The 20,162-nt window shown below is 40.8% G+C and overlaps 1 protein-coding gene across 1 annotated transcript in view; it reads left to right on the top strand.

Moving 5' to 3' along the window:
• Nucleotides 1-19,586, top strand: part of LOC115257754 (protein split ends) — a 60,676-nt gene extending 41,090 nt beyond the window's left edge. The window contains exons 3-6 of the mRNA XM_029857684.2: nt 1,325-1,526; nt 12,706-13,073; nt 13,144-13,630; nt 16,075-19,586. Of these exons, the coding sequence (XP_029713544.2) occupies nt 1,325-1,526; nt 12,706-13,073; nt 13,144-13,630; nt 16,075-19,151 (4,134 nt within the window). The 3' untranslated portion in view covers nt 19,152-19,586. The remainder of the gene's footprint in view (nt 1-1,324; nt 1,527-12,705; nt 13,074-13,143; nt 13,631-16,074) is intronic.
• Nucleotides 19,587-20,162: the final 576 nt, after the last annotated feature.

Raw genomic sequence — 20,162 nt, 5'->3', positions numbered from 1 at the left:
ATTCCTAATCATTGGGGAACTCTAAGGAATATTTCAGTAGCTTGCTCTCGACAAATTGACTTTCTTTTCTGTACTCCAGAGTATTCTTTCTAAGATGTCTTCTTGGTCGTCTTTCGACATGCTGGTCTTATAATTCTTTGTAAGTTTATGAAAATTTGGAATGCATTTTAAAAATGTTCTACAGTGCGAGAAACAAGTATAAATACAGAGCCGTTTTCCATATAAAATGATCATGTTTAGGGATCAAAATCTCTTTTTCTAGCCTTTTCTAGCGATTCGATTGTTATGGAATTTTGTCGGCAACCTTAAAATAACTAGAATCTTGGCTAGAAATATAAATCATCTTCCATGAAAACGTTTATATCGACTTTTCAGATTCAAATAAATATAAAGACACTTATTTCCATATAAAAAAAAGTGTCTTTATATTTATTTGAGTCGATATAAACGTTTTCATGGATGATGATTTATATTTCTAGCCAAAATTATAGTTATTTTAAGGTTGCCGACAAAATTCCATAACAATCGAATCGCTAGAAAAAGAGATTTTGATCCCTAAACATGATTATTTTGTATGGAAAACGGCTCTGTCTTTATACTTATTTCTCGCACTGTAGTCAAAAATTCTGTTTGGATTAGATGGAAAATCGAATTTTTAACAGATTGCTTTTTGATAGATTCTTCGAGTGATTTACCACCTAATGTTGCATTTCTTAGAATGTCTTAGATTAACTCTTGTATTTTAGCATATGTTTTACAAAAAAACTCAATGCTAAAGTTTTACACAGAATTTGATCAAAGATCCATGAAGAAAAGGTACTAATAAATCTAGCTTGGGACCATCAAGAATTTGTTGAAATTGTCATCGGTTCAATGAGAATATGGAAAAGATCTAAGGATGAATTCGTCAAAGGCTCATATTGGTGGAATAGGCCTGACTTGATACATCTGCCAATGACCATTTTGTATGTACATATGGTGTGGCAGCCACGAAGATATTTTATGCCGAAGAAAGTCAAGGAAAGTTCCATTGCGAAAAGATACTGGATCGACCGGAATTCGAACCCGTCAACCTCAGTATGGTCATGCTGAACACCCACTGCACAGGGGGCTTTGTTTGTAACGGTACCTACCGCAATGATTAGAGTTATATAACTTTAATAATAACTTTCAATAATGTTGTAAAATAAACATGAGTAATGAATAAATGATTATTGAATGCTTCGCGTTTGAACCAAGTTTAAAGCTATGTGCTTTCATGTTTTCACGTTTTCACTATCATAAGAAGACAAATAACGAAACTTCCTTCATCGTTTCATTTCAGGACGAAGTGCTGGCCATTTCCGACAAAGTCATCCTGCGAGCGGACGATCTGCTCACGTGGATTACGACCGACTTGGAGTGGAACTGGGGTCTCCGGACGACGTACAACAAACACAGCGCCAAGGACTCGATGATCACGACTCGGTTTCTCAGCAAGCACTTGTCACTCAACTTCGAGGACATAGACAAGGAAAAGCATGCCGGTAAGTAGTTGATCAATTGGGGGATCCACTCTAAACTATGGGCATTTCGCAGATTTCCATCGGAAAGTCGTTATCGCATCATATATCAACGCTTGTTTTATTATTTTGAAAACGGAGAACAAATTCACATAAACGCTTGACGAGAAACTCGTAACCGCAGCAGAATATTGACGTTGAGTAGAAACACATGCATTGTTTTACGTTCGTTTTACACTCGAGACCTAATCTCGGACTTCTCGTGATTTACTCTGAGCCGAATTCGTGTTATGGTTTCTGTCGGAGCACCTCTCATGTTTCACAGCAGACTTTTTCATGATGATGGCATTCTCGCCTGTGGAAAGAAAAGTCGCGCACAGAAAGAAGAGAAACAAAATGAGACGTTTTGGAGTAAATATTGATCATTACTATAAATAACATACATCAAAACACTACCAGTTAGTTAATCGTTGAGTGTTTCGTGGTGATTGTCTTGCAATTATTTAAGTAGATTTGTACTTACGATTGCAAATTTATGATGTTACGTGGCGGGTGGCACAGATACTTTGGAATGCATTCGCACTGTTTTCTTTCAAGAATGTCCTCCTGTATGATAACGCTCACATCGTATCTGTTGGCGGTTACTCGTTGTTCTCCTACGGAATCGAAGTAGGAGCGATACTTAGGCACCGGAAGTGTGTGGCTGGAGTAAAAAATAGACGCCTGTGCCGGCGGAGATAGGAATGCACTGACCAAGTTTAACACTAGTAGCCAGCGAAAGCATGGCAAATGCACATTCAGAGAATCCAGCCGCGACATGAAGACAGCTTGCGCGAGCACTAACGAGCGAATGCGAATGGTTGGGTTTCTTGGCACCGACTAGACTAAATCGCGATCGAGTTCTGTTACAGTTATACTTTGGCTAACGCGGCAAAATCGATCGCTGATGTGATGGGTCGTCCGTTAAGTACGCCGCAAGCGATGCAAAATTTTCAGTTTTCACAAACTTGACAACTAATGGATTGAGTTTCCGGAAACAGAGGTGAAGAGGTGAAAAATTTACAAATTTTGCATAACGTACTATTTGGATGCCTCCTCCATTATGGAAGACTTACATTTAGTGAATCTTTGTTGATCGTTTCCAATGCTTCAACTAACCATTGGGAGTTCAACGACTTCTTCGCTAACTGTGATTGCATAGGGTAATTGTTCCCTTCGTTGTGGTAGTACCTAATGTTGCGGTAGTGGCAATTGAGCACTTTTTCGACTGAAATGTTACCAAAAGGCATTTTTAATAGATGTATTATGCTTAAATTATGAGATTGCACCATTTATGTGCTTAATATTTGCCCAAAAACCTATTAAAAAAAAAATATTTTCCTTAAATTTTTTGCTGCTGTGTTCCTATTGTTGCGGTAGTGTTCCTAATGTTGCAGTATCCCATATGATTTCAATGGGATACCGCAACAATAGGAACCAAAATTAAATTTTACCTCTATAATAGGAACAGTGTGCCTTATGTTGTGGCAAGCGATTTATGATCGAAAACAGAGAGAAACGATAGTTTTTATATTTTTCCAAGCAAATTTTGATTGAAAACTATCAACTAACGTTTTGCAACCCTTCATTAGATGGTACGATCATTGTTTTTAAAATGAATTTACCTTAATACCACAACGATGGACACACTTACCCTAGTTAACGTAGCCTATGACACAGTATATTTTGATAAAATAATCTGTCAATTCGATGAGCGTTGCGAATCAAAATGAACTGATCCTTTCTCAGTTATACATTATCATGCACTCTTCCCAATTTAAAAGCTCATACTTGGTTTCATGAGATCAACCAGCTATTCTTAGAATGCATACTGCAAGAAAAATTATGCTGATCAATTTTTTGTGCAATTTATCTAAATACGAGCAATGCATACAGTGTATCATACATTTATCTGTACTTGTGGAGTGGTCCTGGTTAAAGCACGTGACTACCACGCCGAGGGCCTGGGATCAAATTCCACTCCCGACACACTCACAAAATACGAGTCCTTCGGAAGGGAAGTAAAGCGTGGGTCCCGAGATGAACTAACCTAGGGCTAAAAATTTCGATAACACAGATAAAAATAATATCCGTACAGGATTTTTTTGTCAAAATCGTTGCTTATGCTCATTACTGTTTTTACCCTTTGAGGCATGAATTGTCCCAAGTATTATAACACAATTTTTTTAACGTATTTCTATAGGTTTGGTACCTGAAAGTATAAAAATGGAGAAAGATGGTGACAAATATTTTTTCGGATGAGGTAGGCCTTCCAAACTGTCCTTCAGTTTACATCATGATGTTTACCGGTGGTGCAATAGTAACTTTTTACATCATACTAAGCTGCGATATGAAATCTACAATGTCCAGTAGGGTGGCCCACACTTATATGAAAACAAAAAAATTGAAAAAAAATGCCATGTTTATCGAAATCTTAAGTTTTTGATGTTTTGCCGCTAGCTGGCACTGTAAGCGTATAATGAGAAAACCCTTTGGTATTATTGCAGGTGACTATATATCAAACAACTTTGTTGAAGACCACAAAGTGATCCGACGCCTGTTGGAAAAGTTATACCCTAGGTAAAGTGAGGCGAAGTATTAAGGACAAACGTCTTGAAATCCCGCTACTATAACAGTGCATTAGAACTTCAGACGCACAAATCTCAAGAAGCAAGCTTTGAACAACAGTGCATTTTATTATTCTGTTCTTGCTCACTTACAATAATACCAAAGGTTTTACCATTAAACGCTTACAACGCCACCTAGCGGCAAAACATCGAAAACTTAAGATTTCTGCATACATTTGGCCACGTTTTCCCATACAAATTTCAAGCACTTTGAGCGCCCCTTAGGCTTAACCGATTTTGCTCAAATATTGAACATAGCTTCTGGGAGTCCAAGACAACCGATTCAGGAGGTAAGACTTGGAATTTTTCTTTTTTCTTTATATATATATATATATATATATATATATAAGTGTGGGGCCCTGATGTCCAGTGAATGTTCTGAAAGCTTAGCAAACATTTAAAAAACAGCTGCTCTAGGTCATCCAAAATATGATTATGTTGAGGCTAATTGGAGCTCTACTTCTACTCCTTCCTGTTGGCGTAACGTTTCAACTGGGACAAATCATGCTTCACAGCTTAGTGATAAGGGATGATACACAAAATATGTCACGCTAAAATCGACCTTTTTCAAACCCCCTCTCCCCTATGTCACACTTTTTGTATTGGACCTCAATATTTTTTGTAAGGGCAAGGACCGTCACGTTCTGCAAACTCCCCTCCCTCCTAAAAGCGTGACGTAATTTGTGTACGGCCCCTAAGGAGTGTATCGGAAAGTAGTTGAAAATATTCATGATACTTTATCTCGAAGCTGGGTTGGTCTTTTCATTTCAGTTCTTCAATGAAATTTTATAGTCAAATTTAGAACAATTTGAAGAAACTTGGAAAATGTTTAAGGTTATTTGAAATATGGTTGTATGAATACAACCCACAAAATAAAAATCTGCACAAAATGCAAAATTGGAAAATTTTTTCAGTGTTTCAATAAACTTGTAGCGAAAGAATATTGTACGGTAAAAAATCTGGAAAACGTTGATTCTTGTTAGCAGTTTTGTACACATATGTAACATATCAATTAACACCGACTTTCAAAATTTTTATTTCCGGTAGTAAAATCTCTTAAACTTACAAAATGGTCGACCTCAGTGTATATGTAGAGAAGAGATAGAGAGAGAGAGAAAGTGAATAGAAGATACAAAGTAGGATGAAAGGGACGGCCCAGGGATTCACCCCATGACCTTCTGCATACGAATCAGAAGCGGTAGCCACTAGACCACTATGCCCTATATCATGAGCATTCTGGGGATGACTTTGTGCAAAAAAATGAAAATGGTGCAAAAAGCGAGGGTATTATGATTCCTTGTCTAATTTGGTGCTGTTTGAGCAACACTTTGGGCAACAGTGTTGTTGTTTTCTCCATTTCTTGCAACATAAACAACATAATTATAATTATCCAAAGTTTTGCTCAAACAGAATCAAATTAGGCCAGGAATCATAATACCCACGCTTTTTGTACCATTTCATTGCAGAACCGGAGAATTGACCTTCTCACCATAAAAAAATTCAGCTCATTACTGCAAATCTAGTACTACACCGAACGTGGCCCATTTCATTTTTTTAGATGGTGCGCCAAATTTTAAAAACATATGTGTTCAGTAATCCATTTTAAAGTCCCAGGTAAATGATTATTTAGTATAGTCTACGCCGAATGAAGCATTCGCCTCCACTGGTCTCGGTCCTGAGCCAATCGCTTCCAGTCACCCTGAACTTTTAGAGCCCTTAGGTCCTCCTCAACTGCAAAAAGCCAACGTGTGCGAGGCCTACCACGAAGCCGACGGCCCCTTCCTGGTTTTCTGCTGAATATGGGTTCAGTTTGTCGTTTCTCCGGCATACGAGTTACGAGAGCAGCCCACCGCAGCCTGCCGTGTTTTATTCGCTTCACTATATCCATCTCTTTATATACTTGGTACAATTCGTGGTTCATGCGACGCCGCCAGATGCCGTTCTCCAGTTTACCGCCGAGTATTGTTCGCAGAACTTCGAAGACTCCAAAGGCTCTCCGATCAGCTTCTCTCATTGTCCAAGATTCATGGCCGTATAAAGCGACCGAAAGAATCGGAGTTTTGTACAACGCGGGTTTTGTCTTCGTTTGCAGCTTACGGGACTTCAGCTGGTTTCGCAGACCGGAAAAGGCCCGATTCGCAGCTGCAGTTCGTCTTTTCACCTCGCGGGTAATATCATTATCGCACGTTACTAGAGTACCAAGATAAACTAATTCGTCCACAACATTAAACTTTTCACCACTTCGTCACCACTATCACGGCCGAACCGACGTTGACCATCAGCATTAATCGTGAGCTTGATCTTTGTGGTGTTAATCGTTAGCCCAATCCTCTCCCTTTAAAAAGGTATGTACGCCTCTTCCACGGCCCGACGGTCGATCCCGATAATATCGATACCATTGCCGGGGCCCGTGGCGTAGTTGGTTACACGTTCGCTTCATATGCGGATGGTCATGGGTTTGATTCCCAGCCCCGGCACTTGCAATTTTTCGTCAGTTACTTTTCCCCCGAGAGCAACTGACACTGACCCTCTTCTGAGCCCCATGGCTCAAACGGACCCGGATACCTGGACATCGGCGAACTGCTACTCATAATGGACCCCCAATCGGACTGGAAAGGAACAACGGCCATCCATCATCATCCTTGTGCTCATCATACTAGGTATAAAGTAAAAAAAGTGAAAGCAGCAGAAAAGTAACCAGTTCGATAAAGTAGAATAGAATCTAGGCGCTGTACAAAATGTAAGTGCAGCTGTTAATTGAAATTGCTCACGTAGTGCCCTAGTGGACAATAGAGCTGTAAATTAGGTTAAGTGATTGACCTTCCGTTAATCGCGCTGTACTTTGTACAACACATGAGAATTATCGACTATTACTTTGAAACCATCTTTTCTATCGATGTCAACCCCAAATGTATTCTACAGGAATCTTATTTGGAATATTATAAGACCTTTTTTGAAAACAGTATAACTCCTTATAATGCGGAAAATTGAAAATCGCAATATGAAGAATGTACTATATTTAAGATAAGATAGACAGTTGAATGTGAATTAGTGTATTTCAAAATCTAAATGATCTAGAAATATGGTGTCTTCAGCAAAGTTACTTGGGATATCAAGGGCCTTCGCGAGGTGATCTGAGAAATTCAGATTTCAACCGATAGGCGGCGCTAGTGAGCATGTAATTTTTATTTCCCATATAACTCAGGATCCTGAGTACTTAGAAAGATGGTGTCTTCGGCAAAGTTGTTTGGTTGGTTAAACACTAACTGATGGAGAGCCGTTTGGTTTAAAACTCCACATCCAGGTGGCGCTAGTGGGCATTGAAATTTTATAACTCATACATCTCAGGATTCTGATTACTTAGAAAGATGGTGTCTTCTGCACAGCTGTTTTGTAGATCAAACACTAACTGATGAAGACAGGTATGATGTGGAATTCCACATCCAGCCCTAATAGAAAAATATGATACAACGTGCTTAACAACCCTTTCGGGCTATCATTTTGATCATACATGGAATGATACAATCATTCGCCAAATCGCCAGTGTATAATACATTTTTATTAGGGAGGTGGCGCAAGTGAGTACTAAAATATTATAACTCATATATCTCGAGATCCTGATTACTTAGAAAGATGATGTCTTCAGCGAAGTTGTTTAGTCAATCGAACACTAACTGATGGAGAGCCGTATGATTTGAAACTCCACATCTAGGTGGCGCTAGTGGGTAATCAAATTTTATAACTCATATGTCTCAGGACCCTGATTACTTAGAAAGATGGTGTCTTCTGAAAAGTTGTTTAGTAGATCAAACACTAACTGATGAAGACAAATATGACGTGCAATTTCACATTCAGGTGGCACTAGTGAGCATTCCCATTTTATACCTCATATATCTCAAGATCCTGATTAGGGTCTGGGACCATTTGGACATGAGCACCTATTTTGGGCACTTGCTGCTATAACTCAGTCAATTTCAAACCGATTGACTTGAATTTTTGAACATGGCTAGATACTGTGCGTATCTGATCGTGTCTCAAAAATCAAGTCAATCGATTAAAAACTGACTGAGTTATAGCAGCAAGTGCCCAAAATAAGTGCTCCTGCCCAAATGATCCCAGACTCTACTTACTTTACGTCTCCACTAGACAGAAATACCTTGCCATTTTGCTGCCAGAAAGAGAAAACTTGTAAGGGCCCATATAGCCGAGGCGGTAAACGCACGGGTATTCAGCATGACCATGCTGAGGGTGACGGGTTCGATTCCCGGTCGGTCCAGGATCTTTTCGTAAAGGAAATTTCCTTGACTTCCTTGGGCATAGAGTATCTTCGTGCCTGCCACACGATATACACATGCAAAATGGTCATTGGCAGAGGAAGCTCTCAGTTAATAACTGTGGAAGTGCTCATAGAACACTAAGCTGAGAAGCAGGCTTTGTCCCAGTGAGGACGTTACGCCAAGAAGAAGAAGAAGAAAGAGAAAACTTAACAGAAATGATCAACACCGCTGCTTTCCATGCAAACAACGAGAGAACATTTCATGACACATCTGTCCAGCAAAATGGCAAGTCATTTCTGTCTAGTGGAGACGTCGGGTTAGAAAGATGATGTCTTCGACATTGTTGTTTGATGGATAAAGGATGGATGTACTTATCCCGTGACATTGACAACCTTCCCAAGTAACACACATGTTATATAAAAGTTACGACAGCGCAAGTTTTGGTTGTATAGAAGTTTATTTTACGTTATTTCAACACAATGTTAGAATTACGTAAAATAAACTTCTATACAACCAAAACTTGCGCTGTCGTAACTTTATTATAACATGTGTGTTGCTTGGGTTAAGATAGAGTATATTGAAACACGACGGTCAGATATTGAATATTTTACTAAGCGCTTCAACTTCATGTAAAACTAATCAATCAAGTGCAAATTTAAACAAATTGAAATTATAATCAAGTAGTTGTGTAATTTTCAAATTTTGAAAACTTTCGAAAGTATAAAAATTTACAGCTCGTTGATATTTTTCTAGATGAATAATAACACATTCATGCTTTTGCAAATTTACAACTAGCGTCTTCTGGTGGCAGAAGCACGAATCAAATGGTCAATCGACTGAAAGCCCTTGATCTACCAACGAACCTTGTCAAAGATATCAACTTCCCAGGTAATCAGACTCGGAGATATATAAGATATAAAATTTGCATACTCATTAGCACCACTTACAGGCGAAATATTAATTTCAACGACCCATCAACCAAATGCACTTAAGTTGTCAAATACTTTGCCGAAACCACCATCTCTCTTCTAGTAACCAGGATCCTGAGAACTATTGCATATACATTTTTTATGTTCACTAGCGTCATATAGTGGTGAAATTACGATTCAAACGGACAACTATCTGTAAGTTTTCGATCTTTTAGAAGGTCGGCACGAGATGTAACTTTTCCTCCATTTGGTCTTTGATCTACCAAACAACTTTGCCGAAGACACCATCTTTCTGAGTAAAGTGGAGCTTCGTGGCCGTTCGGTTAGCGTTACCAAGCGTATAACCGCATCATGCTATCCACTCTTGCATGTAATGTATGTCGTGTCCATGGTCTAGTGTTAAGTTCTGTTCAGTCTGTACAGCCTCTGGCTGAAGACGGTGTCCCGTGCCCTTTTAATCGGGATCCTGAGCTACATGAGATTAAAAATTTTCATGCTCACTAGCGCCTCCTAGTGGTGGCATTTGAAATCAAACTGTCACTCGTCTATAAGCCCTTGATATACCAAACATCTTTGCCGAAGACACTATCTTTCTAAGTAATAAGGGTCCAGAGGATAATATATAATATTTACGTGCTCACTAGCGCCGCCAAGTGATGAAATTTCAAATTAAACTACGAATCATCCGTAAGTACTTGACCTACCAAACAACTTTGTCGAAGACATCATCTTTCTAAGTTATCAGGTTCCCGAGATACATAGGATTTAAAGTTTATTTGCTCACTAGTGGCGCCTAGTGGTGGAATTTCCAATTAAACGGCCAATAATCTGTAAGCCGTTTACCTACCAAACAAATTTGCCGAAGACATCATCTTTCTAAGACATCAGGATCCTGAGATATAAGATATAACATGATATTGCTCACTAGCGCCGCCTAGTGGACATATTACGAATCAACTTTGTCAGCATCAAGTAGCCCATGAAATTTCCAACAACTTTGCCAAAGACAGTCCTCCTCTAAACAATCAGGATCCTTAGATATTTCAGAATGTATGGGTGTTGTACAAAGTACAACGCGCGACTGCTCGCGTTACAAAAATTGGCGCGAGTACTGAAAGGTTAAGAATAAAAAAAAAATATCGATACCATCCGCGAAGCCCAGGAGCATATGCGACCTTGTGACAATGGCTACACACCAGTTCTCCATATCGCTCCTTCCAGAGCTATGTTGAACAGTAAGTTCGAAAGAGCATCGTCCTGCTTCAGCCCGTCTAAGGTTACGAACAATGACGAATTTTCATCCGCAATCCGTACACTTGATTTCGAACCGTCAAGCGTCGCACGAATCAGTCTAATCAGCTTCACCGGAAAACCATGTTCGATCATAATCTGTCAAAACTTGTTTCTCTTCTCTGAATCGTACGCCGCTTTGAAATCAATAAACAGATGATGGGTCTGCAAGTTGTGATCCCGAAACTTATCGAGAATCTGCCGCAGGGTGAACATCTGATCCGTCATTGATCGGCCCTAACGAAAACCCGCCTGATATTCGCCGACGAAGGACTCCTCAATCGGCCTCAGCCTGTTAAACAGAATTCCGGACAAAATTGTGTACGCTGAATTGAGAAGTGTTATTCCTCTGTAATTCGCGCACTTTAGTCGATGCCCTTTTTTGTATAGAGGGTAAATAAAACCATACAGCCAACTAGCAGGCAGTTCTTCCTCTTCCCATATTTTCAATATAATACGGTGTAAGAGTTGATATAGCTGTTCACTACCGTGCTTGAGAAGCTCGACCGGGACTTCGTCCTTCTCAGCAGCCTAATTATTCTTCATCCCTCTAATGACTGTCTTGAACTCGTCTAGCGTTGAAAGTTCCACAGCTTGTCCGTCGTCGTGGATTCGAATGCTGTCTGTCGCTCTTCCATTCCCACCGTTCAACAATTCCTCGAAGTGCTCTCTCCACCAGGGATGGGGTGCGACTTAAAACTCTTTGCGTGCCGCACACTCTGCTACGAGACAGCACAACAAACTAGAAGGAGACGAGTACGCGCAATCGGTTGTGTGTTGCTCGCTTACTTTGCCGCGCGCTGGAGCTCTCCTGTCTCTCACACTCTGTCGTATGCACTCTCTCGGTGCTTGTCTCCGTGCTTCGCACTTGGCTTGATACTACGCACGATTGGAAAAATTTCGAATCAAACGACCCATCACTTGTCAACCCTTGACAAGCTTAACAACTTTGCCAAAAACACAAACTCTTCAATTAATTTATTAATTGATTTTTTCTGTTTGAAGACAAGCGCAGTCCCAAGCACCGTGCATTACTCCCTGCGCCGTAGAGCTAGTGCAGCGATTGTCTCTCGCACAATTACGAAAGCTCTCACTCATACGTCTCTTGTCTCTCGGCAAAACGGGAGACGAGCACTTGCGATTGTGTGAAGCACACGCTTTTTTCGCACCGCACGGTGCATGCCGCCAATCCCTGCCTCACGGTGTGCCAAAAATCGTTATTAACAAATAAAAATGTCCACCCAAGTGGCACCCGGCATTCGAAAGATATACTATTCTAGTATCTTCTCTGAAAATTTGAAAATGTTTCATCGAGGGAAACTAAAGTTTTTGTGATTTGAAGATTTTGAGCCATTTCTATAGAGTTTTCTTATATGAGTAAATATGCACGTACGGTGTGCCTGATACCACTATTAACAAACAAAAATGTACTCCAAACTCACACCCGGCGTTCGAAGATATACTATTCTAGTATCTCCTCCGAAAATTTGAAAATGTTTTATCGAGTGAAACCAAAGTTGTTACTGTTTGAAGATTTCCGCATATCATTCTGCCATCTTACGCCTGAGCAATCACATTTTCCTAAATGACATTAAGTTTATGCAAATAAGATTCATAAAAATTTTAATAAATCAATTTTTTTTACTTATTTTTCGTAACGCTATAAGATACATTTTCAAACAATCATGCTTGGCATGAATACATGGAAATTTGAGTTCAATTTCATGAACAAAACTTCCCATCTCCATTTTCATTTTACTTTCCCCGGATTACGGTATGTGTTTCCAATTTCTATTAATGTGAATTGGTAGTTTGTTAAAGAGATGAATCACGATTATTTTAACAACAAGCATCATTTAGTGCGCAATTAAATGTATTCAAAAATGATGTTCTTCATAGCATTCGCCTTTTTTTCCAAAAAAACTGACTGGTATTAGGAATTAGAATTTACACAAACTTTTATCTCCAACCCGTTTGTTGATTGTGTCAAATTATACCAATTAATTATTATTATTTTGTTGTTTATTCGTTTTCCAAACAGTCGAAAATATTGCATCCAAAATTGCGGTAGTCAGCTTTTCCCGCTACTGTCGTTACCGAGCCGTTCTCAAACGTCTAGAGGGAGTGCAGGATGAATGGCTGCGGAATACACTGGTGGAGACACTCAGCGGCTTTGTGGCCACCACACCCAACCTAAAAATCATGTTCTGCAAAGAAACGTTCGACTACCCCGAGCTGGAAACGCATGAATTGTTGTGCAACCATTTGGCGCCAAAGTTAAAAGGCAGACCACGTGGCAAACGGAAGAAGACGCTCTCGGACTCGTCATCTGTGGTGGTCAAGAAGGAAGGGATTTCGGAAGAGAGCGAATCAAATGACACGGATGTGTCGGATTACTCCTATAGCAAGGTATGTTGTTTGAAGTGTGGGTCCCTTGGTCGCTGATACGTCATACTGATTCTTTTTTTTCTGGTTTTAGGTTTTACCATCCAAGAAGGTCGATCTTCAGTCAACTCCTCGTTATAACCCCAGGCCATCCCGGGCAGCACAGACCGTTAAGCAGGCGGTGGACCCAATCGCTGTACCGCCTGTGCCTTTGCCGCTACCACCTACCAAGAAGGACAAAAGTAAATCGAAGTCATCGAAGGGCAAAAGCAAGAAGTCCAAGGTCGGCCGCAAGCCGAAGATTGGTCGGACAGCTAAGAAGGCTGAGGAAAGTGAACCAGAGGAGGAGAATGAAGAAACATCGACATTCGAAGAAACTCAAGTGGACAAGGAGGAACCGGAAGATGTACCAGTGGAAGAAGCTGGAGAAGAAAAGCAGGAGGAAGAGCTGGAATGCAAGTTGTTTGTCATCCAAGACGGAATGGCACCGGATGAGAAAGATTTTCTGCAGCGAGTCGAGCAGTATCTGGACGAGAAGGCTTTGGCTTATGCAAATAGACAAGCAGCAGCACTTAGAGAAGGTATGTATCTATTGCAGGGCTGACTTTAAGGAAGCAGGGCGGTCATGGCACCGGGACGTCATGATATTTTGGACAATTTTAATTAAATACAAGGAATAAGTAGTAAAATAAAATGAAATGATTTCTTGTACGACATGAAGTGTTAGCTAAGCTACAATCTAGCTGATAATCAATCAAAAGTTCTTTCCTGGCTCGTTGATACCTTGAAATCTGAGCAAAAATGCGTCATCTACATATTTCGCCATTTATCCTTCATCAGTGGTGTGGTGGTGGTTGGTTTGAATCAAACCATCATCATTATCACCAAATCGAAAAATGTCAATTTTGGCTGAACATCGTTGATCGTCTGATCAATTACAAACCACAGGTTTTCGCAAATCGATAAGTATATATCTCGATGATATCTTGGGTTGTTAACTGTATCTTTGAATGGTTCGTCACCAAAGGTACGTAGCCGTAAAATTGAATAGGTTTCATTACCTGCTTACCGTCCTGCGGGGCTTCTTTTTACACTTTTTCATGGTTTTTCAACTTTATGACATTATAACTCCCAGAGTAGTGAACGGATTTCCACAATTTTTACACATCATAAACGTGAGTGTGTAAGTAGGTTGTATGCAAAATTTGAACTAAATCCATCAACAAACAAAAAAAGTAGTTCATACACCAATCGTACACATCTCATAAAGAACCGGATGGGGCAACTTTGGGCATGTTTATGTATAACAAAACTGCATTTGAAATTCCAGGGTTATTTAGAAAACTATTTTGTACCAATACTGTAGTATACTATATCAGACATGATTTCAAAAAATATATGCGTTTTAAGATGATTCTGTGCTACCTTTGGTATTATGAGCAGCATGATATTTCTATATTGACAACCTTAAAAGAGGGACCATCAATCCTTTATTTAGGTGAAACGGTCATTTATAATGTGTAACTATACAAATATTCGATTGTATATGCTACGTTGATGCATTTGAATGAATTGATCGATGCTTTGAAATTTATGAACTGTAGAAACAATGCTTACAGAGCAAATGTTCTGATACGTTATGTATATTTTATTGATATATTCGATGTTTCTTCGCATCCTGACAAGCAATAAGGGGCTGTCCATAAACCACGTGGTCATGAGGGGGGGGGAGGGGGGTTTCGGCCAATGACCATTTTGTATGGACAAATAAAAAAAATTGTATGGACTAATGACCACGCGGTGGGGGGTTGAAAAGTCCCAAAAAAAATGACCACGTGGTTTATGGACAGCCCCTAAACGGTCTGTTTGAAAAATAATTTCAACCAAATGAAGGGACAACTATTGCTGCATAATAGTCCCAAAGATATCAAACAGATTTGAATCATATTTCGAATTCAAAAAACCCATATTCAAAAGTGTCCAAAGTAGTCCCGCATTATGAAAAATCATTGTCGATTTGCTGCATAGGTAAATTTTCAAATAAATCGATGCACTACCAACAATATAATAGTCAAAACATGTATTGGAACTGAACGTGATTTTAGCCTTTCAGACAGCAATTAGTCAGCACCCTTTATTGTTTCGATTATACTTTTGAAATTACTGTACCAACAATCATCAAATTTTCCACGCATAATATACAAATAATCAACTACATTCCGTGAAAATTTCAGGAATATTGGCAGAAAAATTAAAAAGCTATGAATTGGCAAGCAGTAGCTTTTGAACCAATTCATCAAAATTGATGAAATTTTGTGTGAACGTATTTCAAAACTGCTAACGAAATTTCATAATAGTCATCACATAACTTTGAGCTGTAGCGTAGAAGAACCATCTATCATGCGAATAAAAATTGGCCATGATTGTACAAAATGCTTAAAACCATGTCTTTTTGTTTTTCATGCACAGTTAAAAGTGATGCATCGATTTATATGAAATTTTCCACAAATAATAAACATACACCAAAGAGTTCTCAGTCAACTATTTGGCCAATTTTACCGATTCATTACAGAGCTACAGCCGTACTTCTGTGTCGACGGTACCAAGGTGAACCCTGATTGATCATGTAGCTTTTCATGTCTTCCTGCTAAACCCGCGACAACCGTGAAGATGCAGAGATATTGCTCTGCTTTCAGTAACAACGGATGCCGTACTAACATTTCTTTTTCTTTCTCAATTATCAAGAAGACGTGGCCAGTACTGGCACGTGCCAATATTAACTACATCAAGCTAGGAACCAACGAAATTTTCATTGTACTCAAATGAAATGCACATAATTCACGAAACATTATTGTATAACACTTTCTGCAGCCCACCCATTGCAAAAATCGATTAAATAAGCAGTCCCGTATTTGTAAAACTCCACAAACTTTTCTGAATGAATTTACGCTTGATACAGAAAAAACACTTCCTTTTGTAACTCGTTACATAATTACCTATTATTAACTTATTTCTTTTCTTTCAGTGAAACTGTACACCATTTATACGCGAGTACTCAACGCTGGTGGGTACAGTGAGATAAACTCCAAGGAGCAATGGAACCGCCTGCTCGAAGGAACGGGAGGCGAAAATGGAGCCATGTCCCGAAAGAAGTACGAAAGGATACTGTTTCCCTATGAGAAGCATCAGCGGGAGATTGCCGAAGCAATCAAGAAGGAAATTGACGAGCAGACGGAAACGTCCCACGAAAGTCAAATCTCCCCTACACCGCGTGAATCGGACTTTAAGGAAATTGTGGAAATTAAAGTCGAGAAGCAGGAACCCGTCGATGAGAAAGAGGTGATTGTCAAGAAAGAATGCAAAGAGGACAAGGAAAATCAGGAATCACCTGAGGAGACCGTGGAAGACGTTGTTGTGAAGAAAGAGGTGGAAGACAGCAAAGTTTCGGAGCCTCCCAAGGAAGATACTGCGGAAGTACAAAGTAAATTAAGAGCGAAGGCATTATCCCCGCTACTGGAGAGCAACAACAGCAACAGTAGTCCTGTGACGGGCAGTCCGAACGGGGTACATTTAGGAATGTCTCCGGTGTCCGTTCCGTTGACTGTAATTGTACGGCCGAACATCGACGAAAAAGATCAGCAGTCGTCGCAGATACAGATTAACCAACCGCACACAACCATTACGGTGCACCAGACGACCATCCATCCCCAGAATAATCAGCAACCAAATAGTCAACAGATTAGTGGACAAAGTCCTCAGCATATAACGAATCAAATTCAAATCACCAACCAGATACAGATCCAACAAATTACCGTGCAATCGAGTGATAAGAACTCCAATGGTGGGCAAAATGACGCTTCGCAGTTTAAGTATAGCTTTAAGCAAGACAAATCTGGTCAGGAAATCAATATCGAGTCTCCATCGGCGGACAGCTCCAAAGGTGCTAACTTCGAAAACAACATTAGTGCAACCTTATTCCCCGTGAACACAGATCCCGATCTCACGATCAAAGAGGTTTCCGTTTGTCCTACTAGTGGTACGGTATCGATTAGTACTGCTAGTACGAATCCTCCGAGTGGTACGAATACACCCTCGAAAACGTCGTCCTTACGAAATGTCCGCATGAAGGCTGATAGAAAGGCATCCGGTAGTGGGTCGAACCTCACGACTGGGTCGGTTACTACTAAGCCCTTTGAAAAGGAAAACATTCCTCTACTATCCGCTGCGGGAGCTCTTTTCAGCAGAGAAAATCTCACAACAATAACTCCAATTGCCTCCAGTTTGTTGGGCAGTCCGGCCGGAGCTGCTGTGCTAGCTGGCTTGGCTTCCGGTTTGAGTGGGAACCCTATGGGATCGGCCATTCAAGCGGAAAGTAGTGTGCCTAAACCTAGCATCCCGGCGCCCACTGAAGTGATTGATCTCGTGGACAGTGATAATGAAAGTGAGCCATCAACTCCCACAAAAAGCCCTAGTAGTAATAATACCAATCCGACCAAGCAGGTTGGGCTTTCAATTCGTCCAATTCCTTCGTTGCTACCACCGATGAAAAAGCGCAAATTAGACATTTTACGGGAGGGTGGCCTTGAAGTTACGCCCATTTCCAATGGAAAAAGCATTTTCTCGGCTATTTCCCAGAATAGCCCCAAAGCAAGCCCCAACCCAGTGAGAATAAATATTACTGCCGAATTAAGTCCTCAACGGGGCAATAAAGCGCCCGATGATTTCCGGTCACGGGATAGGAAATACATTCCAACACCGATTGAATGTCAGACTCAGGGAATGTATGCAAAGACTGGACAAATCTTTGGGAATCCCAAGGACATCCCCATTGTTCCCTCCGTCCCATCGAGAGAAATTTCGATTTCGGCACCTACGGATTTCCTAGATCTAACTTGCAGCAAAACGGCAGCTCCGGAGAATCTTTCCGCAAGATGTTCAGCAGGTCTGGACTTTACGGCAACATCGTCCAGACAACGGACAACTTCAGGGTCCAGTGCAGGGCGGTCCGCACCACGGTCAGCACCAAGTTTACAAATTACGCTGGTGCATGGACCCAACCAAACACCGTTGCAAATTCCTCAACCAACCGTAACCAGTCCACAGCAACAGAATCCTCCAAGTTTGAAGAAAAAGCCTTACGAATTTGTGCCATACCCAACCGCTGCTGGAACACCCCCCACGGTTATACCGAAAGTACCAAGCCCCAAAATATCTTTAGGGCCATCATCATCAGGTTCATCTACATCCAGTTCCAATGGAACTGGATCGAATGCAAATTCCCTGCTTGAAACCGGTTTATTGTTGGCCAACTTGCAAAAGGCCAATCCTCTTCTGGTTGCCAGCATTCTTTCTTCTTCTGGACTTTCAAAGACATCAATTCCTGGCTTAACCCAGCTGCTGGGTACACTCACCGAACAGCCACCGGTCGCTCCGAAGAAAACCCCTCGTCGAAGATCAAATTCCCAAGCCCAGCAACAACAACCCCCAGCCCTACAGCAGATGACGCCGCCACAGATTCCGCAGCACCTCCAGCCGACGCAGAAAATTCCTTCGTCGCCTCAACACCCACCCCCTGCCGATTCCCCGTTATCCCACCCACTTAGCCAACAAATCAAGCTTCTTCAACAAGTTCAGATGCAGCAGCAACAGAAACTCCTCTTCGAACAACAACAGAAAGCAGCGCTCGAGCAACAGCAAAAAGCAGCACTCGAGCAACAGCAGAAAGCAGTGCTCGAGCAACAGCAAAAGGCTGCTTTGGAGCAGAAGCGCATTCAGGAGCAAAAGCAGAAACAACTGCAAATGCTTCAGCAACTCCAGGCACAGCAACAGGCGCAAGCGACAGCCGCTGCATTGTCTTCTGCCTCATCCTCTGCCGCCGCCGCCGCCAATAAATCCAATACTCGTGTATCGACGAATCCACCCTCGGCAGCACCGCCACAATCGGGACCATTGGCCGGAGGATTCCCCTTGGATCCGCTTTATCTCTCGGCTATCTACTCGAATCCTGGCCTCTACCTGCAGGCTCTGAGCCCCGAGCAGCTGTTGCAGTTCTACAAGAATCTTCCCAACGTTTCAGGCATTCCACCAAACAACAAGAGCTAGCTGCGCTAAGCCCAATTTTACTAAACCGTTCGTAATGCTTACGAAGTGGAATTCATGATATACGTATCGCATGTACCTATATGCATAAAAAAAACTTATGGAAACAAGATCTTGAATGTGGGACAAAGGAAGGAGCAATGAGTTTAGGAACATATGCTAAAGTAGAACAAATTATGATTTTATGTACTGTTAGTGTGTAACTTTGCTGATAACTGTATAATTTTCTGTTGGTTGGATTAGGGACTAATACTAGAGTAAGTACTTGTTTTTTTTTAGTTTTCGTCCACCACCGGGTGAGACTGAATTGTTTTTTTCTTTTGAGTATGTTTAGCTAATTTAGTACACCCTAGCAAGCAAGAACATCTGTATGTATGGATATTGAATGCAAATGAATTGATTCCGCTATTGATGTTTTGTAACATTCAAAATGAGAAACAGTATATTTTATTGAGGAAAGAAATGTCCCATTTTTAACGCACATACACCAATATTCGTACATAACAGTTGTAGGTGGAGCGTTTGGCCTTGCTACATGAATTGGTCCAACAAGCCCATAAACGCCTATTGCTCAGCGAAAAGGCAACACAGATGGGCAAATGCCAGGGGATACAATGATATTAGTCAGGCATTAAATTTTTCCCTTCAGTCACGCCAGTAACGATCTATCACATAGCGATACCGGATGAAGCAGCCTGTGATATTTTCCTTGCACCTAATAGACGATTGAAAAGGCTCTCACTCCGGTTCCTTTACGTGATAAAAGTATGCTCTCACCAACTAGCCCTCACTTACAAATCGTTTGCTCTCGCTGGAGAAAATGGTTTCTCAGTCTGCACTAATCCACGTTTTAACCGGTTGACGTCTGAGCGGTGCCATTTCTTGGAGAAAACGGAATTTCTTAGAGTATTTCCTGTAAGAATTCACGAAGTAATTTCTGGAGGAATTCCTAAAATAATTCCTAGAATATTTCCTGAAGAAATTCCCAAAGTATTTCCTGGGATAATTCCTGGA

This window comes from Aedes albopictus, chromosome 3, assembly GCF_035046485.1.
Source record: "Aedes albopictus strain Foshan chromosome 3, AalbF5, whole genome shotgun sequence".
NCBI lineage: Eukaryota > Metazoa > Arthropoda > Insecta > Diptera > Culicidae > Aedes > Aedes albopictus.
The sequence above is the reverse complement of the archived record's forward strand: the minus strand, read 5'-3'. Positions and strand labels throughout refer to the sequence as shown.